This window comes from Morchella sextelata (assembly GCF_020137385.1).
Source record: "Morchella sextelata strain SCLS chromosome Unknown scls_10, whole genome shotgun sequence".
Lineage (NCBI taxonomy): Eukaryota > Fungi > Ascomycota > Pezizomycetes > Pezizales > Morchellaceae > Morchella > Morchella sextelata.
In genome coordinates, this window is record NW_025408625.1 from 526,835 (window position 1) to 541,836 (window position 15,002).

Sequence of the window (15,002 nt, forward strand, 5' to 3'; positions counted from 1 at the left end):
TCACAATCTCAACACCAATAAGAGCTTTCTTCAAGGTCTAAATTTCTATCTCGAGTATATGACCCTGAATACCTTTGATAGAACCACAGAAATTTTATGGCTAGTGCATGTGTAGCTATTCTCTTAGAAGTATCGAAATTATAGTATTCACTAATCACTATGTCACAAGAGCAGAAATACAGATATAATTTTGTAGGCAAGAACAACTGTATTCTGGATGTCTATGATGCATAATTATCTTGTTTTAATCTAATTCACTTAATGGTTGTTGAGTGGGAAGGATTTTAATATTTCGTGTGGTGCTGATTGACAGGACTTTTTTAACACGACTGTACATGACCTACAGTAACTTATTTTCCGGTCTCCGAATCCTTGGCTTCAGCCCTGTTACACAGAGGAATCGTCTAGACGCGCTAAAGGAATTGCGGTTTAGTCAGGCAGAAGTGACGTCTGCAAGCACGTGTTAATTGGTACTATTAAGGGCTAGGGTTGCTTTAGACGCAACGTCGGGGTTGTAACACGACCACACGCGTGAGCGTGTCAATACCAAGCTCAAAAACCGCGACAAAGCCAAAAAAAAAAAAAAAGCATGGAAGGATTGTCGTCACAAGAGCTGCAGGACGATGACTTTGACTCCAAGGAGCATCAGGTAATACCTCTTAGAGATGCGTTTAGTTCAATTGTGTTGACTGTTGTAACAGGCCTGCTACGTCTACACGCCAGAAGATCGAGATGACCGACCAACTAAACGTCGCCGTACGGTAAAAGGGAAAACCAAACAAACCGAGACAGAAAGTGCACAAGAATCAAGTAACAAATGTCCATTTCCGGTTCTGCTTAATGGAGGCGAAAAGGAGGAAATGGTCAAGTTGCGATATGAGACGTATTGCCGACTATGGGGGGAGCAACAGGAGAGGACAAATGTAAGGGAGTGTATGTTAATAATAAGAGTAATTAGCGCTGACCACCGGAGTAGACGATTCTCCAATCTTTCAATAATAAAACGCTCGAAGATGTTTCCGGATTTGTTAAAAGCTCTACAGCGGAAAGGTAATTGATGATCTTGTTGAAATTGTCGCATATTCTGTGTTAACACCTGGTAGTTGTGATGGGAAAATACCTACAGCCTTAATTTTGACCGGCCCAAACATCGCATCGCATGCTCCCCTTTTTGAACAACTGGCTAGTCGTATACGGGACGAAGAGAAGATTGGGCCGGTTGTTATCCTCACTTCAAAAGATGCGACGAATTTGAAGAGCATATTGAAAAAGTTGATCAGAGATGCTACGCAACAGGACGAAGGTATAGACGATGAAGAGGAAGAGATTGTGGGGCGTAGGGGTTCGAAGCTTCTCAATTACGACCTTCAGATCTTACAAAACTGGTGCAAGTTGCATGAAGGGCAAAAGGTCGTTATTGCGATACAAGACACGGAAGCATTCGATGGAACTATCCTCTCGGATTTGGTTTCTCTATTCAGGTTTGCATCTTGAGGCTTTCTCTAGAAGAAAAAAAAAAAATGCTAACCCGACAAAACAGCGCCTACATGGATCGCATACCCTTCACTCTACTCATGGGAATTGCAACCTCCGTTGAAATATTCCACGAGAAGCTTCCAAAGTCTACCATTCGTTTGATGAAGGGCGACAAATTCGACGTAGAGCGCGCTGAGGAATGTCTCGCACAGATTTTCAACGACTCGATGGTCGGAGAAAACCCGATCTTGAGGCTTGGCCCAACAGTCTGTGATTTCCTACTTGTACGATATAGAGACCATAACCAGAGTATTCAGGCCTTCGCAGGCGCGCTTAAGGTATGGCGCACCGTAAATATCTACATGTTATCTCTTGCTAACGAGTAAAAGTACGCATATATGTCGCATTTCTATGCCAACCCTCTCAGCATCATTCTTGCATTTATGGATAAATTGGATGATCTAGGGGAGTTATTGACACCATTACACATTGAAGCTATCAGGAATGTTCCTTCATTCAAAAGATACGTTGAGCAAAAGCTCAACGACAGAGATGTCGCTGAAGTTCGCAAGCTTCTCGGGGACGATGACCACGTCCGCTCAACTGTCATAGCATCTGCTGCCGTTTGCCGTTCCTACGCAGTTTGCATAGGCCAGGCCCTAACGGTACTTGAGATCGCCCGCAGCTGCCAGGTGAATCAGAACCGGATCCCTCGATATGAGCTATACGCACAGGTCCTTTCGGGAGAGCTCCATAGTGGCACCCCCTTGGTTCGAGATCTCTTACTATCAATGAAGAAGATGAACTCTACCTCCCTCTTGAATCTCCTCGACAAAGTCACCAAAGAGGTACAGGTACCCTACCTCATTGAGAAGGTGGCCCCATTGCGTGAAAGCATCATAGCCCTTGTAGAAGCAGCCGAAAGCTCTGGGAAGAAAACTCTCAACAGTGAGTTCAACGTGACGAAAGACTCGCTTCGTGCTACAGCTGTATCGAAGCGGATCCAGCTCGGGGAGCAGAAATCAGCATTAACAAAGGAGGACACGGAGTACTCCAAGTTAGTCCAGCAGGTCCATGACGTCGCCGAGTCCTATTTCAAGGAGAACCTAAAGGGACTGCAAGGGCTATTCTTACACGAGCTATTCTTTTACGATCTGATCTCCCCGCATCGTGATGTACGCACGCATCCTTCCCATCGGCTTGTTTGCGGCCTAGCAATCTAACACAGCGCATCTATAGGTATTTGCACCAAGATCCCGCTCAACCGTCGAACGAGCACTATCAGCGCCACAAGACTACCTCGGCTGCGAGTGCTGCACCGACGAGAGCGGCGAGGAAGTCGGCATCAAGGCCACCCAGCCGCCCGCTAGCATCATATACCAGCTATACCTAGAATCCGGCGCCCTGATCAACATCTTTGACCTGTGGAGGGCCTTCTACCAAGTAATTGGGGGAGACGAGGGCGAGGACTGCGACGAGGCAACTGCACAGTAAGTAGCAATCTTCCCCTCCGCATAAGTACATGATGTAGAGTAGAGTCTGACGGGGCTGTTCGTTCTTTAAGAGCGTTATTTTACAGGGCCTTGGCAGAGATGCGGTTCTTGGGGCTGGTCAAGCATACCAAGAAGAAGGCAGACCATCTGGCGAAATTGGCATGGAAGGGACTGTAAGAGCAGAAATGGCAATGTAAGAATGGGACTATCAAGAAGAGTGGGCGAGGTCAAAAAAACAAATCGGTTAGCGTGTTTTTTATTTTATTTTTATACTAGGTTGTAAGATTAGAGCATACCCTTTTTTTGCGGGGCGGGAGATATGGGAGGAGGAAATGTAGCAATGGAACTTAATGCATCAGTAAAGTCCCTACGATGACATGATACCAGAGCGAGCGGGGGGTCTAGGCACAGGGCTAGACCAGACCTTTGGATTCCGTGAGTTCTTCTTTTTTACAGGACTGCATTTCCGTGATGCTGCATATCAAAAAGAGGCTATGGTGTACTCCAATGGTCGAGAGGGAGGACGTTCGTTTTTCTTGCTTTCAAAACGGAATATGGAATGGATGGGGAGCGGGATCCATAGAGGACGTGGATATGGGGTCATTGATAGCGTTCCCCGCATATCTTGCGGCAGGTACTTGGTAGTGATGATGAGCTTTCTTTCCCTGAGTCCCGCTCCGCTCCGCCACGTGCTTGCCTACATGTACTTATCATATTGTGCACAAGGTGAGAATAAGGGGGGGTATATTAGCGGTAACTACTGGGAAAGGAGGAGCATGTAGGGAGCGCGGGAGATAAGTGTTTGGTACAAGTAGTGTAGACTCTTTTTATTGTTTGCATTTCATGACAGTCGTTTTGACGAGTCAGTATTATTCCCACCACGGCATTTGGACATGACATACGTCACAGACAGAAAAACCCAATCACTAGTTACACCACCACCGACACAGCCGAGTGATACCACATGACCGAAAAACACAGAACAATCTAGGAAAACGCCTACGGTAATTACAGCTTCTCCTTACTCTTCCTCTCGGCCTTGTTATATATCATGCTGCTCTCGACCTTCTCCTTCGGCTTGCTCAGCTCGCCCTCCTCCAGCAGCTCCCGGATCATGTCCTCGTCGCCCACCTGAGGCACAAAGCTAAACTCGGGGTCGCGCCCATACGCGATGCGCGCAGCGTCGACCAGGATCCGCGCCGTCATGCCCCAGACGCGGTAGCGTGTCAGGGTGGCGGCGTCCCAGACTGGTGCTTGGAACTCGTGCATCCTGCGGGTGCTGTGTTAGAGTAGAGGGAAACAGGTGAACGGGAGAGAGAGAGCAAAAAGACTCACTTCCACTTTTTCCCATTCCACGGCACCCAGCTCCCCTGATACCACCCCACGCCGTCCGTCACCTCCGGATCCACACCGCGCGCCTGATCAACGCCGTACCGCACGCCCAGGAAGCGCTCCAGCGGCACCGTAAACACCTTCGCCACCTCCTTCTCGTCGACGCGCGGGGCCAGCGCCTCCTCGACGTTGCTCCGGCGGTCCCAGTGCAGGAAGGCGACGCATGGGCGCACGCCGAGGTTCGTGACGGCCAGCGAGTGCGGCAGCTCCGTCAGGTGCTCGACTGTGAAGGCGCGCGAGTCTAGCGGCAGCCCAATCTCTTCGAAGGCTTCGCGCCGCGCCGTGTGGAAAGCGCTTTCGCCGGCGTCGGCTTTGCCTGTGGGGTGTTAGGAGCTGCGCGCTGTATGTGGAGAGAGAGAGGGGGGAAGCTATGTAAACGGACCTCCGGGGAATGCGACGTGGCCGGCAAAGCTCTTGAGTTTGGCGCTGCGCACGGTGAGCACGACTCTGAGGTCGCCGCGGCGGTCGGCGAAGAGGAGGAGGAGGACGGCGGCGCGGCGGGTGAGGGGGAGGGCGCTGTAGATGTTGGTTAGGGGAGCTGCATAGTTGCGGAGGTTGGCGATGGCTTGCTGGGTGGGTTAGCGGGGGTTTTCAACGCGGGGAGGGGAAGGCGGGGGGGAGGTACCGCGGAGGCGGGGGATAGAGCGGTCATATAGGATCTGTGGATGGGTAGAGAGAGATATAGGAATACATGGAGCTACTTACCATGGTCTGTGTGTGTGTGGGGTACTTACTCTAAAGTACTTGGGCGTCTGGGGTTGTTCCCGAGGCTTATGCACGGCGGGATTACATATGCCGGGGTAGCTATCTCCACGCCGAGGTAAACAGCTGGCCTTGGGTGCCGATCTTTGCTTAAGTTGAAGCTGTTTTGTTTGTTCGGAATATCGTTGGTGGTTGGCTCGTCGATCTTTGTATCAAAGTGCGAATACTTTGAGTATAATTACGACTGTGCCTGCATTTGGGATATCCCTAGCTAGATTCTTTAGAACAATTAATTAAGACGAAGCTTATAATTGGATTAATTAGGCCGTTAAAGACTTGCCTTTCCATTGGTTAGCTGTTGCTGGATGTCAGTCCAGGAAGAAGAAGAAGAGGAGGAACCGGTTCTGTACACTCAAGCTTAACGTATACGTACCCTTGTGTTGCTACCCATGCGATTGTACAAGGTGGCCAGTAGTAGGTCTATAGCTATATAACTTGTTATCTGTCCATAACTACCCTGAGCCCCAAGGTTCGATAAGCCATTATAATGAAGACAGAGATTCGAGGAGAATGATCAATTATATAGTCTTCTAGCAATATCTGGACTTCTATTCTCTTTACTTAAGCTTGATCCTGATTCAGGGTAATCAGTCACTTAATTCATCACAGAAAGAAAAATTCCCTAGGTCAGGATGAAACCATCTACACTCGAGAATATAAATTCTACTCTTGGCAGAGAGGATTTGGTTTCATCCTTCCCATACTAGGGTTTCCTCGATAATTTATCTTAGCTGCGAGCTCGTACTCTGTTGTTGTTATCTTGTTTCTAGCTAGTGCCTCGTGGGTAATAAAACATCTCAATAGTTGGGGCACCACATCTTGAGTGATAGCTTGACTTTGTTATATCAAGCCTCATAACTATAGCTCGAGTTTTGAGAAGAAGGGTATAGGCTCTCTCAGTCCACTGAATACATTAGTTAAAGAACCTATTTTTGACATCCACAAACAGGCAATAATTTACGAATTAGCCCGCTACAAGGCCTTGTAAGCTGAAGAAACCACGTATTCCCAAGATCTATAAGCCTTCTCGTGTAAGTGCGGTTGACACTAGTGAGAATTCCGTACATCGGATTCCTCAGTGTCTTGTGCCACGAGTGATGTATCATGATCGGCAAAGCTTCGTTACCGTGAAAAGGCTTTTAAATCCAAGACGAATCTCCCCCATTGCAGCGAAGCTTGCAGAGAAAAGATATTTACGGGCCCAGAATCAATCGTGCAGACTACTTTGAAGAACTCAATTCGAGGTCTTATCGCAGCTTCTACCATGAGCTCAAGCACTCGTCGATCCCATGCTCAACAATCCGAATCTTTATTACACATAAGCACTAAAAACAGTTCTTAAACTCTTCCTGCGGTCTATAATAAACGATTTCCCCGTAGCATACATGTACGTATTCTGCCACTTCCCCTTATTCCTAGAACCCGGAACTCTCGGGAGCCCACTTTGCAATTTACTTCCTGTAATATATATATATCAGCAAGCCCAGTAACAGAGCCCTGCTCCTCCTGCCAGATTACAGTCGATGCAAAGCCCCCATACCTTTCCATACCCAGCGCAAAACCCCACAAAACCCCAATGGCAAAGCAAAGAAAGAGCCGAAAGAAAGAAATACAAAGTCCCAGATACCCCCTATAGATCTCCTTGTCAATCTAGTTATCACTCTCCGCGCCAAAAGGCGGCAAAGTTACTACCGAAAGACAAGAGAAATCACACGGGAATCCTTAGACCCAGATAGTTTATTTTGCTGAGCTGTGCAAAGGGCTAATACAGCCATTTCTGTACAAGGCCCACGATGATTCCCTTACTCCCATATATGTAGTCAAGATATATATCCCTCTGCTATACACGGCCAATCTCCTCGTGCGGGTATGTCTATAGACTAGTAAGTACAGACTACACAAGAATCCCGAGAGTCCAATCCGACGATTATTCCCCCGGTTCCAAGCGCACTACTTTTATTGTTCCACTTACGTGGATACTTGATAAAACTGCAAAGCCCTAGAAAGCCACCCCACGAACCGAACCCACAAAATCCAAACCCAAATCCTAAATGGCTAGATACCCCCTGTAGATCTCCCTGTTTTACCAGGTCTTCCTCTTCACGCCAAATGAAGGGCGCTCAGCATGACTTCCCCAGTAAAACAGGAGAAACCACACGGGAATCCAGAAAGCCAAACGCCCCACAATCTGCAAAACCCCACAAAAGCAAGATATCCCCCATAGATCTCCCTGTATTATCCTGTTTTTCTTTTCACGCCAAAAACTGGATTGCCAGTCAATACAGGAGAAACCACATGGAACCAAGAGAGCTGAACCCCACACACACAGTCTCCATTACGATAGTTACGCACAGATTACCACTCTGTGAAGGAGCCAATGCCGAAAGAGACGAAACCCAAGAGCCGAAAGAACCAAACCCAGCAAGATCAATAACCCAAAGAAACCGCACAAGAATCCCAAACGCCAAACCCCACGATGATGCCCCCAGTCCCATTATGATATCCCCCATTATTCCCCACTTTATAAAACCGTAAAGCCCCAGAAAGCCACCCGCGAGCCAAGCACCCCATGAGCCAAACCATAATCCCAAAAAGCCAGATCTAGATACCCCCTATAGATCTCCCTGTACCGCCAGGCGTTCCCCCCCACGGATGGGCAGGTGGAAGAAGATGGTACAGGCGAAACCACACGGGAACCAAGAGGGCCAGGATTCACATATAGTCCCCGTTGGTTATGCTGCGGAGGAGCCGATGCACAAAGCCAACAACACCCAAAAGCTAAAGCGGAGGGGCAGACCCAAACCCGAACCCGAACCGCAGGATAATTACATGTAGGGCCGTGAGATAAAGAGGGTGGGTGGGGAAGGTTGGGTTGGGTTGGGTTTTGTGATGGAGACGTGTGGGAAGACGGAGAAGTGTGGGAAGATGGAAGAGGGAGGGATGTTGTTGTGCGATGGAGAAGTGTGGGAAGGTGGATGAAAGATATGTGGGAGGAGCGAAGAGGGAAGAGGGATGTGGTTGTGAAAGGAACGGGAGGAACGAGCTTCCTTTATACCTGTCTACCCGCTAGAGGGTAACTTCAATGATTCCATTTCCCGCCCCGCCCCACCCCGCCCCGCCCCGCCCAGGCCCCAGCTCATTTTGTCCCCGATCCAGATTCTACGGCCTCATCTTTCGCCTTGGCTACAACTTAACCCCCCACCGCAGTATCGTGCTAGCTAAGTCCTATAATCAATCCAAAGTGCCACTCCGGCCCTCGTAGAACGCTGAGAGCACCCATATCGTTGCCTCTACAGGCCTACGGGCGTAAAAAGAACTGTAAATCTCCCAACCAGATACCGCGCTAGTACTCCATCCCGTGTCCCACCAGAAAGCAGAAAGGAGAAAGTAGAACCACTGCTGTCGAAGGGTCTTGACCGAGTGATAAACCATGACTAACCCACGAACATCCACGAAAGAGCCACGAGACGCGACTACCACCATGCTCCCACAATCCCACGATAATGGTCTCGAATCTCATGCTCATATAGATTACCGACCCGTCAACCGCAGCCTCGGCCTGAGTGGTCAGCACATGTACAACATTGTATCCAGCAAAGACTAGACCAAGGGGTAGAAGGGTGGGAACTGCGCTGGGGCTTATGAAGAACGTAAAACCCACGCCCAATAGGCTGAGATTCGGAAGAATCTTGGGACTCCATTAGCCCTAATGCGGACACCCTAGCTTATCCTAGGCATAGGGAGAAGAAGCTGCGAGCACCATGAAAGTACAGAGAACACCCTTAAATCCAAAGGGAGACTAACAGAGTATAGCTCCTCCAGACCCCTCATCCACAACCTTTATATATATCAACAGGAGCGATCCCAGAGATGTACGGCAAAGGGGAGGGAAACGGATGGGCTAGGAGCGGTGTTTGGCGCAGCGGTTGACAGGCTTCATGGGAAATCACTCGGAGGTCAAACACCAAAGATGACCGCTATCTGATATCTTGTCCTAGCTTTGCGATCCAAGGGAATGGGATATATGGGAATGGGTCTCTTGGTATTGGACTCATTATTTTAGCGCTCGTCGGCTCAGCGTCATTAGGGAGATGTTTCTTAAGGATTGTGACTTCGAACTGGCAATGTGATTATTGCTAGAGGTTTGAATCCAAGAGAGTGGAAACTACGATTGATATTCCGTCCGGGGTTGATCTTTCCTGCTCAATTAACTACTGCGAGAAAACCATCAACTCACACTCGGAACTGAAGCCTAGGCACATAGCTACGATTCCCAAACCCATATTTCCCCAGTTTAAAAAAAAATAAAGAAAAAAAAAAAAAAGAAACAAACGAAAAAGGGAATCTAAACTAAACCATTATTCATTACCGCCCCATGCCCATACCATCACCACAAAGCCCCACACCTCTACTACGATGCCTCAGCAGCCTCCGCCTCCTCATCCTGCCTCCGTATCTCGGCCTCAATCCTCGCCTTCTCCGCCGCCCTCATGCGCATCAACGTAATACTCTCATAATCCGTCCCCTGCACCCCCGCCGCCGCCGCCGCTCCTCCTCCACCCCCTCCCCCAAACGACGCAAACCTCGGCTTCGCCTTCGGCGGCTCAACCTTCTTCTCCGCCGCCGCCGCCGGCTCATGCGTCAGATCCGGCTCCTTCCCGCCCGCCCACGTGACATCCTTAAACACCGCCAGCTCCCCGCGGCTCCCGGAGGCGGCGGCCTCACAGACAGCGGCGTGCGCCGCAACAATAGACACAAACACGACGAGCGCCGTCCGGAACTTCTTCTCCTTCTCGCCCTCCTTCGGCGCCGTCACCGGCGGGACAACAACGTCCTGCACATCGCCAAAGCGGCCGAACAGCGCCTCGATGCGCCGCGCCGTCATCTCCTCGTCCTTACCCCCGCGCCGCTTCCACCTAACCTTCAGCGTCCTATCAAGCTCCGTAAACCGTGTCGGCTCCCCCACTCCCGCCGCCGCCGCCGCCGCCTCCTCCTCCTCCTCCTTCGCCGCAGCCCTCAGCGCCTCCTCGCGGCGCCGCCGCAGCTCCGCCCCCTCCTTCTGCAGCTTCCCCAGCATCTGCTCAAACGCCTCCTCGGCCTCCTCGACCTCCGTTCTCGCGCGCTTCGCGCCGCGCTCGCGGCTCTCCAGGTCCTCCTTCATGCGGCGGCGGTCGACGTCGAACGCCGCGGTGCGGCGCTTCCGCGCCTGGCGGGCGGTGCGCGCGGCGTCGTAGGCGGCGCGCGTACCGGGGTCGGAGAGGACGTCGTAGGCGATGGTGAGCAGGTGGAAGGTCTCTGCTGCGGAGGGGTCCGGGTTCTTGTCCGGGTGCCATTTGAGGGATTGTTTGCGGAAGGCTTTGCGGAGGGCGGAGGGGGAGGTCTCGGTGGTGGGGATGGAGAGGAGGTCGTAGAAGTCGGTGGTGGAGGTGGTGGCGTAGGTGGCGGCGTCGGCTTCGGTGGAGGGCATTGTGGGTGTGTGTGGTGGTGATAGTTGTGGGAGCGGGGTTGTAGAGTTGTGGGGGCGGTGACAGAGAGGGTGGAGAGGTGAGCGAAGATGAAGGGTGGAGAGGTGAGCGAAGATGAAGAGTGGAGATGGTGTTCAGTGAACGCTTGGTTACACGAGCAGCAGCACCGTCGATCACTGCAACGAGCGAACAAAAGGAGTAGAGCCATCAGAGAGGCGGATTAGTAATGCCGGCTCTCTGCTCGCGCCCAGGCGAAGGAAAGGCAGCCCCGCAGTCCCGCAGTCCCGCAGCCCCGCAGCCCCGCAGTCCCGCAGCTGGCTCGTTGGCGCCGCACAGCTGACTACAGCGCCAGGCATCTGCTCTGGCCAGAGCACCTCTGCAGCTGCGGCTCGACCCCAAAGCATCTGCAGCTCACTCACTACCTGTAGCTAGAGCTATCTGCACAAGCTCTTGCTCCCACAGCAACTCGTTACCAATTCCCCGTCCCAGGCTATAAACTCACCCGCCCAGCACCCGATCCTTGCAGTGCAGCGCCCTCAGCACCCGGCCAGCACCCCGCAACAACCTCGGCACCCCCCCGACGCAGCAGCTACAAAAGCGCCGTCAACACCCCACAATATCAGTATCAATATCAGTATCAATATCAATATCAAACACATCAATTGCACCACCATGTCACTAACCGTACCTCCCCCCCTCCCCTCCTCCCTCCTAGCCACACCACTAACACTCCCCCCCCCCCCCCCAAACCACAGCGCACGCTCCTCCGCACCCCGCACACAATAGCCTGCATCGGCCGCAACTACGCCGACCACATCAAAGAGCTCAACAACACCGCCCCCAGCACCCCCTTCTTCTTCCTCAAGCCGCCCGGCACGCTGCTGCACCCCAACGCCGGGCCCGTGCTCTGCCCGCGCGGCGTCGACCTGCACTACGAGGTTGAGCTCGCCGCCGTCATGGGGCGCGAGGCCGACGACCTCACGGCCGAGAATGCCCTCGATGCCGTCAAGGGGTGGTGTGTGGGGATTGACATGACGGCGCGGAACTGTATACCCCCTCTTTCTCTCTCTCTCTCTCTCTCTCTCTCTCTCTCTCTGTGTGTGTATAGGGTGGTGCGGTATGCTGACATGTGGATGGGGAGTATGAGCAGACCAAGAAACCGCCAAATCCAAAGGCCTCCCCTGGACGCTCTGCAAAGGCTTCAAGACCTTCCTCCCCGTGTCGGGCTTCATCCCGAGGGCGCTGATCCCCGACGCGCAGGACGCGGAGCTGTACTTGAGCGTGAACGGGGAGGTGCGGCAGCAGGACAGCACGGCGCTGATGCTGTTTGCGGTGCCGCGCCTGCTGCAGCATGTCACGGCCGTGACGACGCTGTATGAGGATGACCTTGTGCTGACGGGGACGCCGAAGGGTGTTGGAAAGGTGGTGGCGGGCGATGTGATGAGGGCGGGAATCAGGGTGGGCGGCAGGGAGATTGAGGAGGGGAGGATAGAGGTTCGGGTGGAGGATCGGGTGGGGGGGTATGGGGCGTAGATGGGGAGGTACTGGGAGGTACGTAGTTGGGTAGGTAAATGTAAATGGTTAGAAGCTGTGAGGTTTTTTTATTTTTCGAGAGGTTCTAGATGACTACTACTGTGGAGAGGAAAGAGGGAGATAAAAAGTAACATGTAGACCCATCATTATCCTGTTGAAGAAGAAACAACCCTTTTTGCGAATGAGAAAATAGCAAGAAAGAAGAAAAAGAGACAATCGTAAACAAACAAGAAAGAAAGAAAGAAAGAAAAAAAAGAAAGAAAAAAAGAGAGGCGCTACAGCTCAGCCGCCCTGAGGTCCCATAAAGATAAAACTACATTGGCCCTCGTAGGCCCCCATTAACATTCCATCCAATCCCAATCCCAAACGCCCGCATCCGCATCCGCATCATCCACACCCACACCCACACGAACCAGCCCCTCCTCCTATGGCGAGACCGCACGGTGGTGCTGCTGCTGCTGCTGCTGCTCATGCTCCACCACATCGTTCTCCACCTCCATCAGCATCCGCTCCCACGTCTCAATCATGCCCTTATAAAAGTCCACATTCGCCGCCGCCAGCCCTCCCAGCGTATCCTTCATTTCGTTGCTCTTGATCCTCTCAAAGTTGGCCACCTCCTTGACCACTTCCTCGTCAAACATCTCCGTCACGTTCCGCGCGTTCTCGCTCTCCCGCGTCAGCTCCTCAATCTTCATCTCGAGCTTCCGTATCCGGTCGCGCCGGCTCTGTTCGTGGTCCACGCCGCGGACATCTTCGATCTTGGACCGCAGGAATCCTGTTGGCCCGCTTAGCCCCGTGGTTCCCGAGGGCGCAGAGGCAATCTGGTCTCGCTCCCCGGCGGCGCGGGTGAGGTAGTCTGTCAGCGCTTCGTAGTCGAGCTGCTTCTGCTCCCGGGTCTTGAGAAGAGACTTTAGAGCAACGATGTAGCTTTCCATGTCCCTAAGTGAGCCGAGGTAGTCCTGATCCGTGTGTTCCTTCAACGTCTTCAATCCCGTACTTGTCGCTTGCACCGCATCTGCAAATACCGCGATGGGCCCCGCCAGCTCCGGCTCGAGGTCCACCAGCTTCAAGAACTCCTTCGATAGGTCCGCGTAGTCTGATTCCAAATCGGCCTCGCGGCGGACCACACGGGTAATGATCTTTTCGACATGGCCGAGGTCCTCATCTAGCTTGTCTGCGCGCTCTCTTACCTCAATGAAGCGCCGGTCGGGCTTATGCACCTTGCTGAAAGCATTCAAGAATGTGTCTGTCAACCCCTCAAACACACCAACTTGATCATTAGCACTGGCCGGAGCACCCTTCGCGGGCCTCTTCCGCATGTGAGCATTCCAATCCGGCGTCTCTAGAAAGATAAACAGCAGCGGCGTTCTGCGGAGCTCGGGGTGCTGCGTGAGGCGCTTCAGGAAGCGGTGCAGCGAGTGTGCTCTGCGCGAGGTAAAGTCAGGGCCAAATCGGTCCCCTCGGACGTACTCTGGGAGATAGTCAGTGGGCGCGGCGCGAGGAGCGGTGGCTTGGAAGGTCTTGGAGATGAGCGCACCCATTTTGTGTTTGTCCGGCAGCGGCGGGACGGCGCATTGCGGAAACTCCCGCGAGAGCGCCTTGTACAGGAAGACAAAGTCCGTGAAACGCCGGCGGACAGTAATGTGGTGGCGTTGGAAGGTCTTGAAGTCGGTCTGGTGGGAGGGGGGGCAAGGTTGGGGGTGTTAGCTATAGCTCTCCTGTATGGGGTGGGATAGCTTGGAGCTTGGTGTGTTTCTCACGTCGGTCGTGACAAGATAGGAAACAAATGCATCCTTGGTCCCGTCGTGCACTGTCTGTGGGTCCCCAACAGTTGTGATGAGTTTTTCGTCGCCTACGCCAGCTAGATCTACGGCATCAGCGTTGGGTCCGGCCTGTGGTGCCATGTCGTCGTCGTCGTCGTCATCGTGTAGTGTATGTTGGGCATAGTCTTCGGAGTGAGACGTAGCGGGCCGTGAGTTGTCTGTGTCATCATCGGTGCCGCTCCTCCATTGCACGTCGTCGAAAGCATCCATATCTCTGTAGCGTGTATATGTCTGTGTGTGATGGCAGAATCTGAATATATGGTGTTGATGTTGAGTAAATGGGAATAGGAGATGGAGGGGAGATGGCGGGGGGGGGGGGGAGAGAGGTAGGTACGTGCAGGGGGTGTGGCAGGGAAGGTGATAGGTACGACGGTTTCAGAACCGCCAGTTTACGTCGTTGGCCTTGGCGGTGAGACACGGGGCATCACTCGCTGCCAGCTGAACACGGAGAGGCGTTCCTGTCAGCCACCGGGGCTGCTTGTAGATCTTCTGTCTGCTTATATTTCCTTTTTTTTTTTTTTTACTTTTCACGGGGTGGCAAACTGGCAGTTATGGGTGGATCCAACTTTTGGGCTAGCTAATACTCAACCGTCTGCGACGGATGGTTGAGAGAAGGGCCAGGAAGACCCAGATATGAAGAGTATAATCTGTTATATGGAATCTTCGTCGAGGCTAATGGAAAGAATTCTTGCTGTTTGATACTAGTCAACACCTTGTGGTCACTGGCAATCATGATATATCACTCGCCTGGACCGTAGGCCTGGAATGCAGACTCTTTTCAATAACAGAAGCACTGCAGCACGCACAGAGAGCTACAGTCACAATGTATGCAGTTTTGGCTTAGTGATATCGATGGCAAATCGGGGTCTATATTCCTTCGTCGCTATTTGCCAAACTATCGATATATAGATAGTGCACAGGTCAAACCCACTGAGAAGATTTTAAGAATCGGTACATCAACAGATCTAGAGCCATCGGCTGCCCGCCTGTGCCTTTGCGCGCCTCACTGGCCATAGCCTTAATTACTGTCACTAGTGGAGATAGACACGAGGCTACCA

The 15,002-nt window shown here is 52.3% G+C and overlaps 5 protein-coding genes across 5 annotated transcripts; 2 read left to right on the top strand and 3 right to left on the bottom strand.

Moving 5' to 3' along the window:
• Window positions 1–589: 589 nt before the first annotated feature.
• H6S33_001118 (uncharacterized protein) lies at window positions 590–3,146 on the top strand (the record flags this gene model as incomplete). Its single annotated transcript, XM_044832461.1, has 8 exons — window positions 590–649; window positions 702–923; window positions 977–1,050; window positions 1,104–1,481; window positions 1,541–1,814; window positions 1,866–2,651; window positions 2,716–2,966; window positions 3,056–3,146. The coding sequence occupies 8 exons, from the start codon at window positions 590–592 to the stop codon at window positions 3,144–3,146; spliced, it is 2,136 nt and encodes a 711-aa protein (XP_044694085.1).
• An 831-nt stretch (window positions 3,147–3,977) lies between these two features.
• On the bottom strand, window positions 3,978–5,013 carry H6S33_001119 (uncharacterized protein; the record flags this gene model as incomplete). Its single annotated transcript, XM_044832462.1, has 4 exons — window positions 3,978–4,239; window positions 4,305–4,677; window positions 4,744–4,930; window positions 4,987–5,013. The coding sequence occupies 4 exons, from the start codon at window positions 5,011–5,013 to the stop codon at window positions 3,978–3,980; spliced, it is 849 nt and encodes a 282-aa protein (XP_044694086.1).
• Window positions 5,014–9,534: 4,521 nt separating this feature from the next.
• H6S33_001120 (uncharacterized protein) lies at window positions 9,535–10,590 on the bottom strand (the record flags this gene model as incomplete). The annotated part of the gene is made up of 1 exon (XM_044832463.1): window positions 9,535–10,590. The coding sequence occupies one exon, from the start codon at window positions 10,588–10,590 to the stop codon at window positions 9,535–9,537; it is 1,056 nt and encodes a 351-aa protein (XP_044694087.1).
• Window positions 10,591–11,260: 670 nt separating this feature from the next.
• Window positions 11,261–12,121, top strand: H6S33_001121 (uncharacterized protein; the record flags this gene model as incomplete). Its single annotated transcript, XM_044832464.1, has 3 exons — window positions 11,261–11,272; window positions 11,344–11,635; window positions 11,739–12,121. The coding sequence occupies 3 exons, from the start codon at window positions 11,261–11,263 to the stop codon at window positions 12,119–12,121; spliced, it is 687 nt and encodes a 228-aa protein (XP_044694088.1).
• Window positions 12,122–12,546: 425 nt separating this feature from the next.
• On the bottom strand, window positions 12,547–14,154 carry H6S33_001122 (uncharacterized protein; the record flags this gene model as incomplete). Its single annotated transcript, XM_044832465.1, has 2 exons — window positions 12,547–13,794; window positions 13,882–14,154. 2 exons carry the CDS (start codon window positions 14,152–14,154, stop codon window positions 12,547–12,549), a joined length of 1,521 nt encoding a protein of 506 aa, XP_044694089.1.
• Window positions 14,155–15,002: the final 848 nt, after the last annotated feature.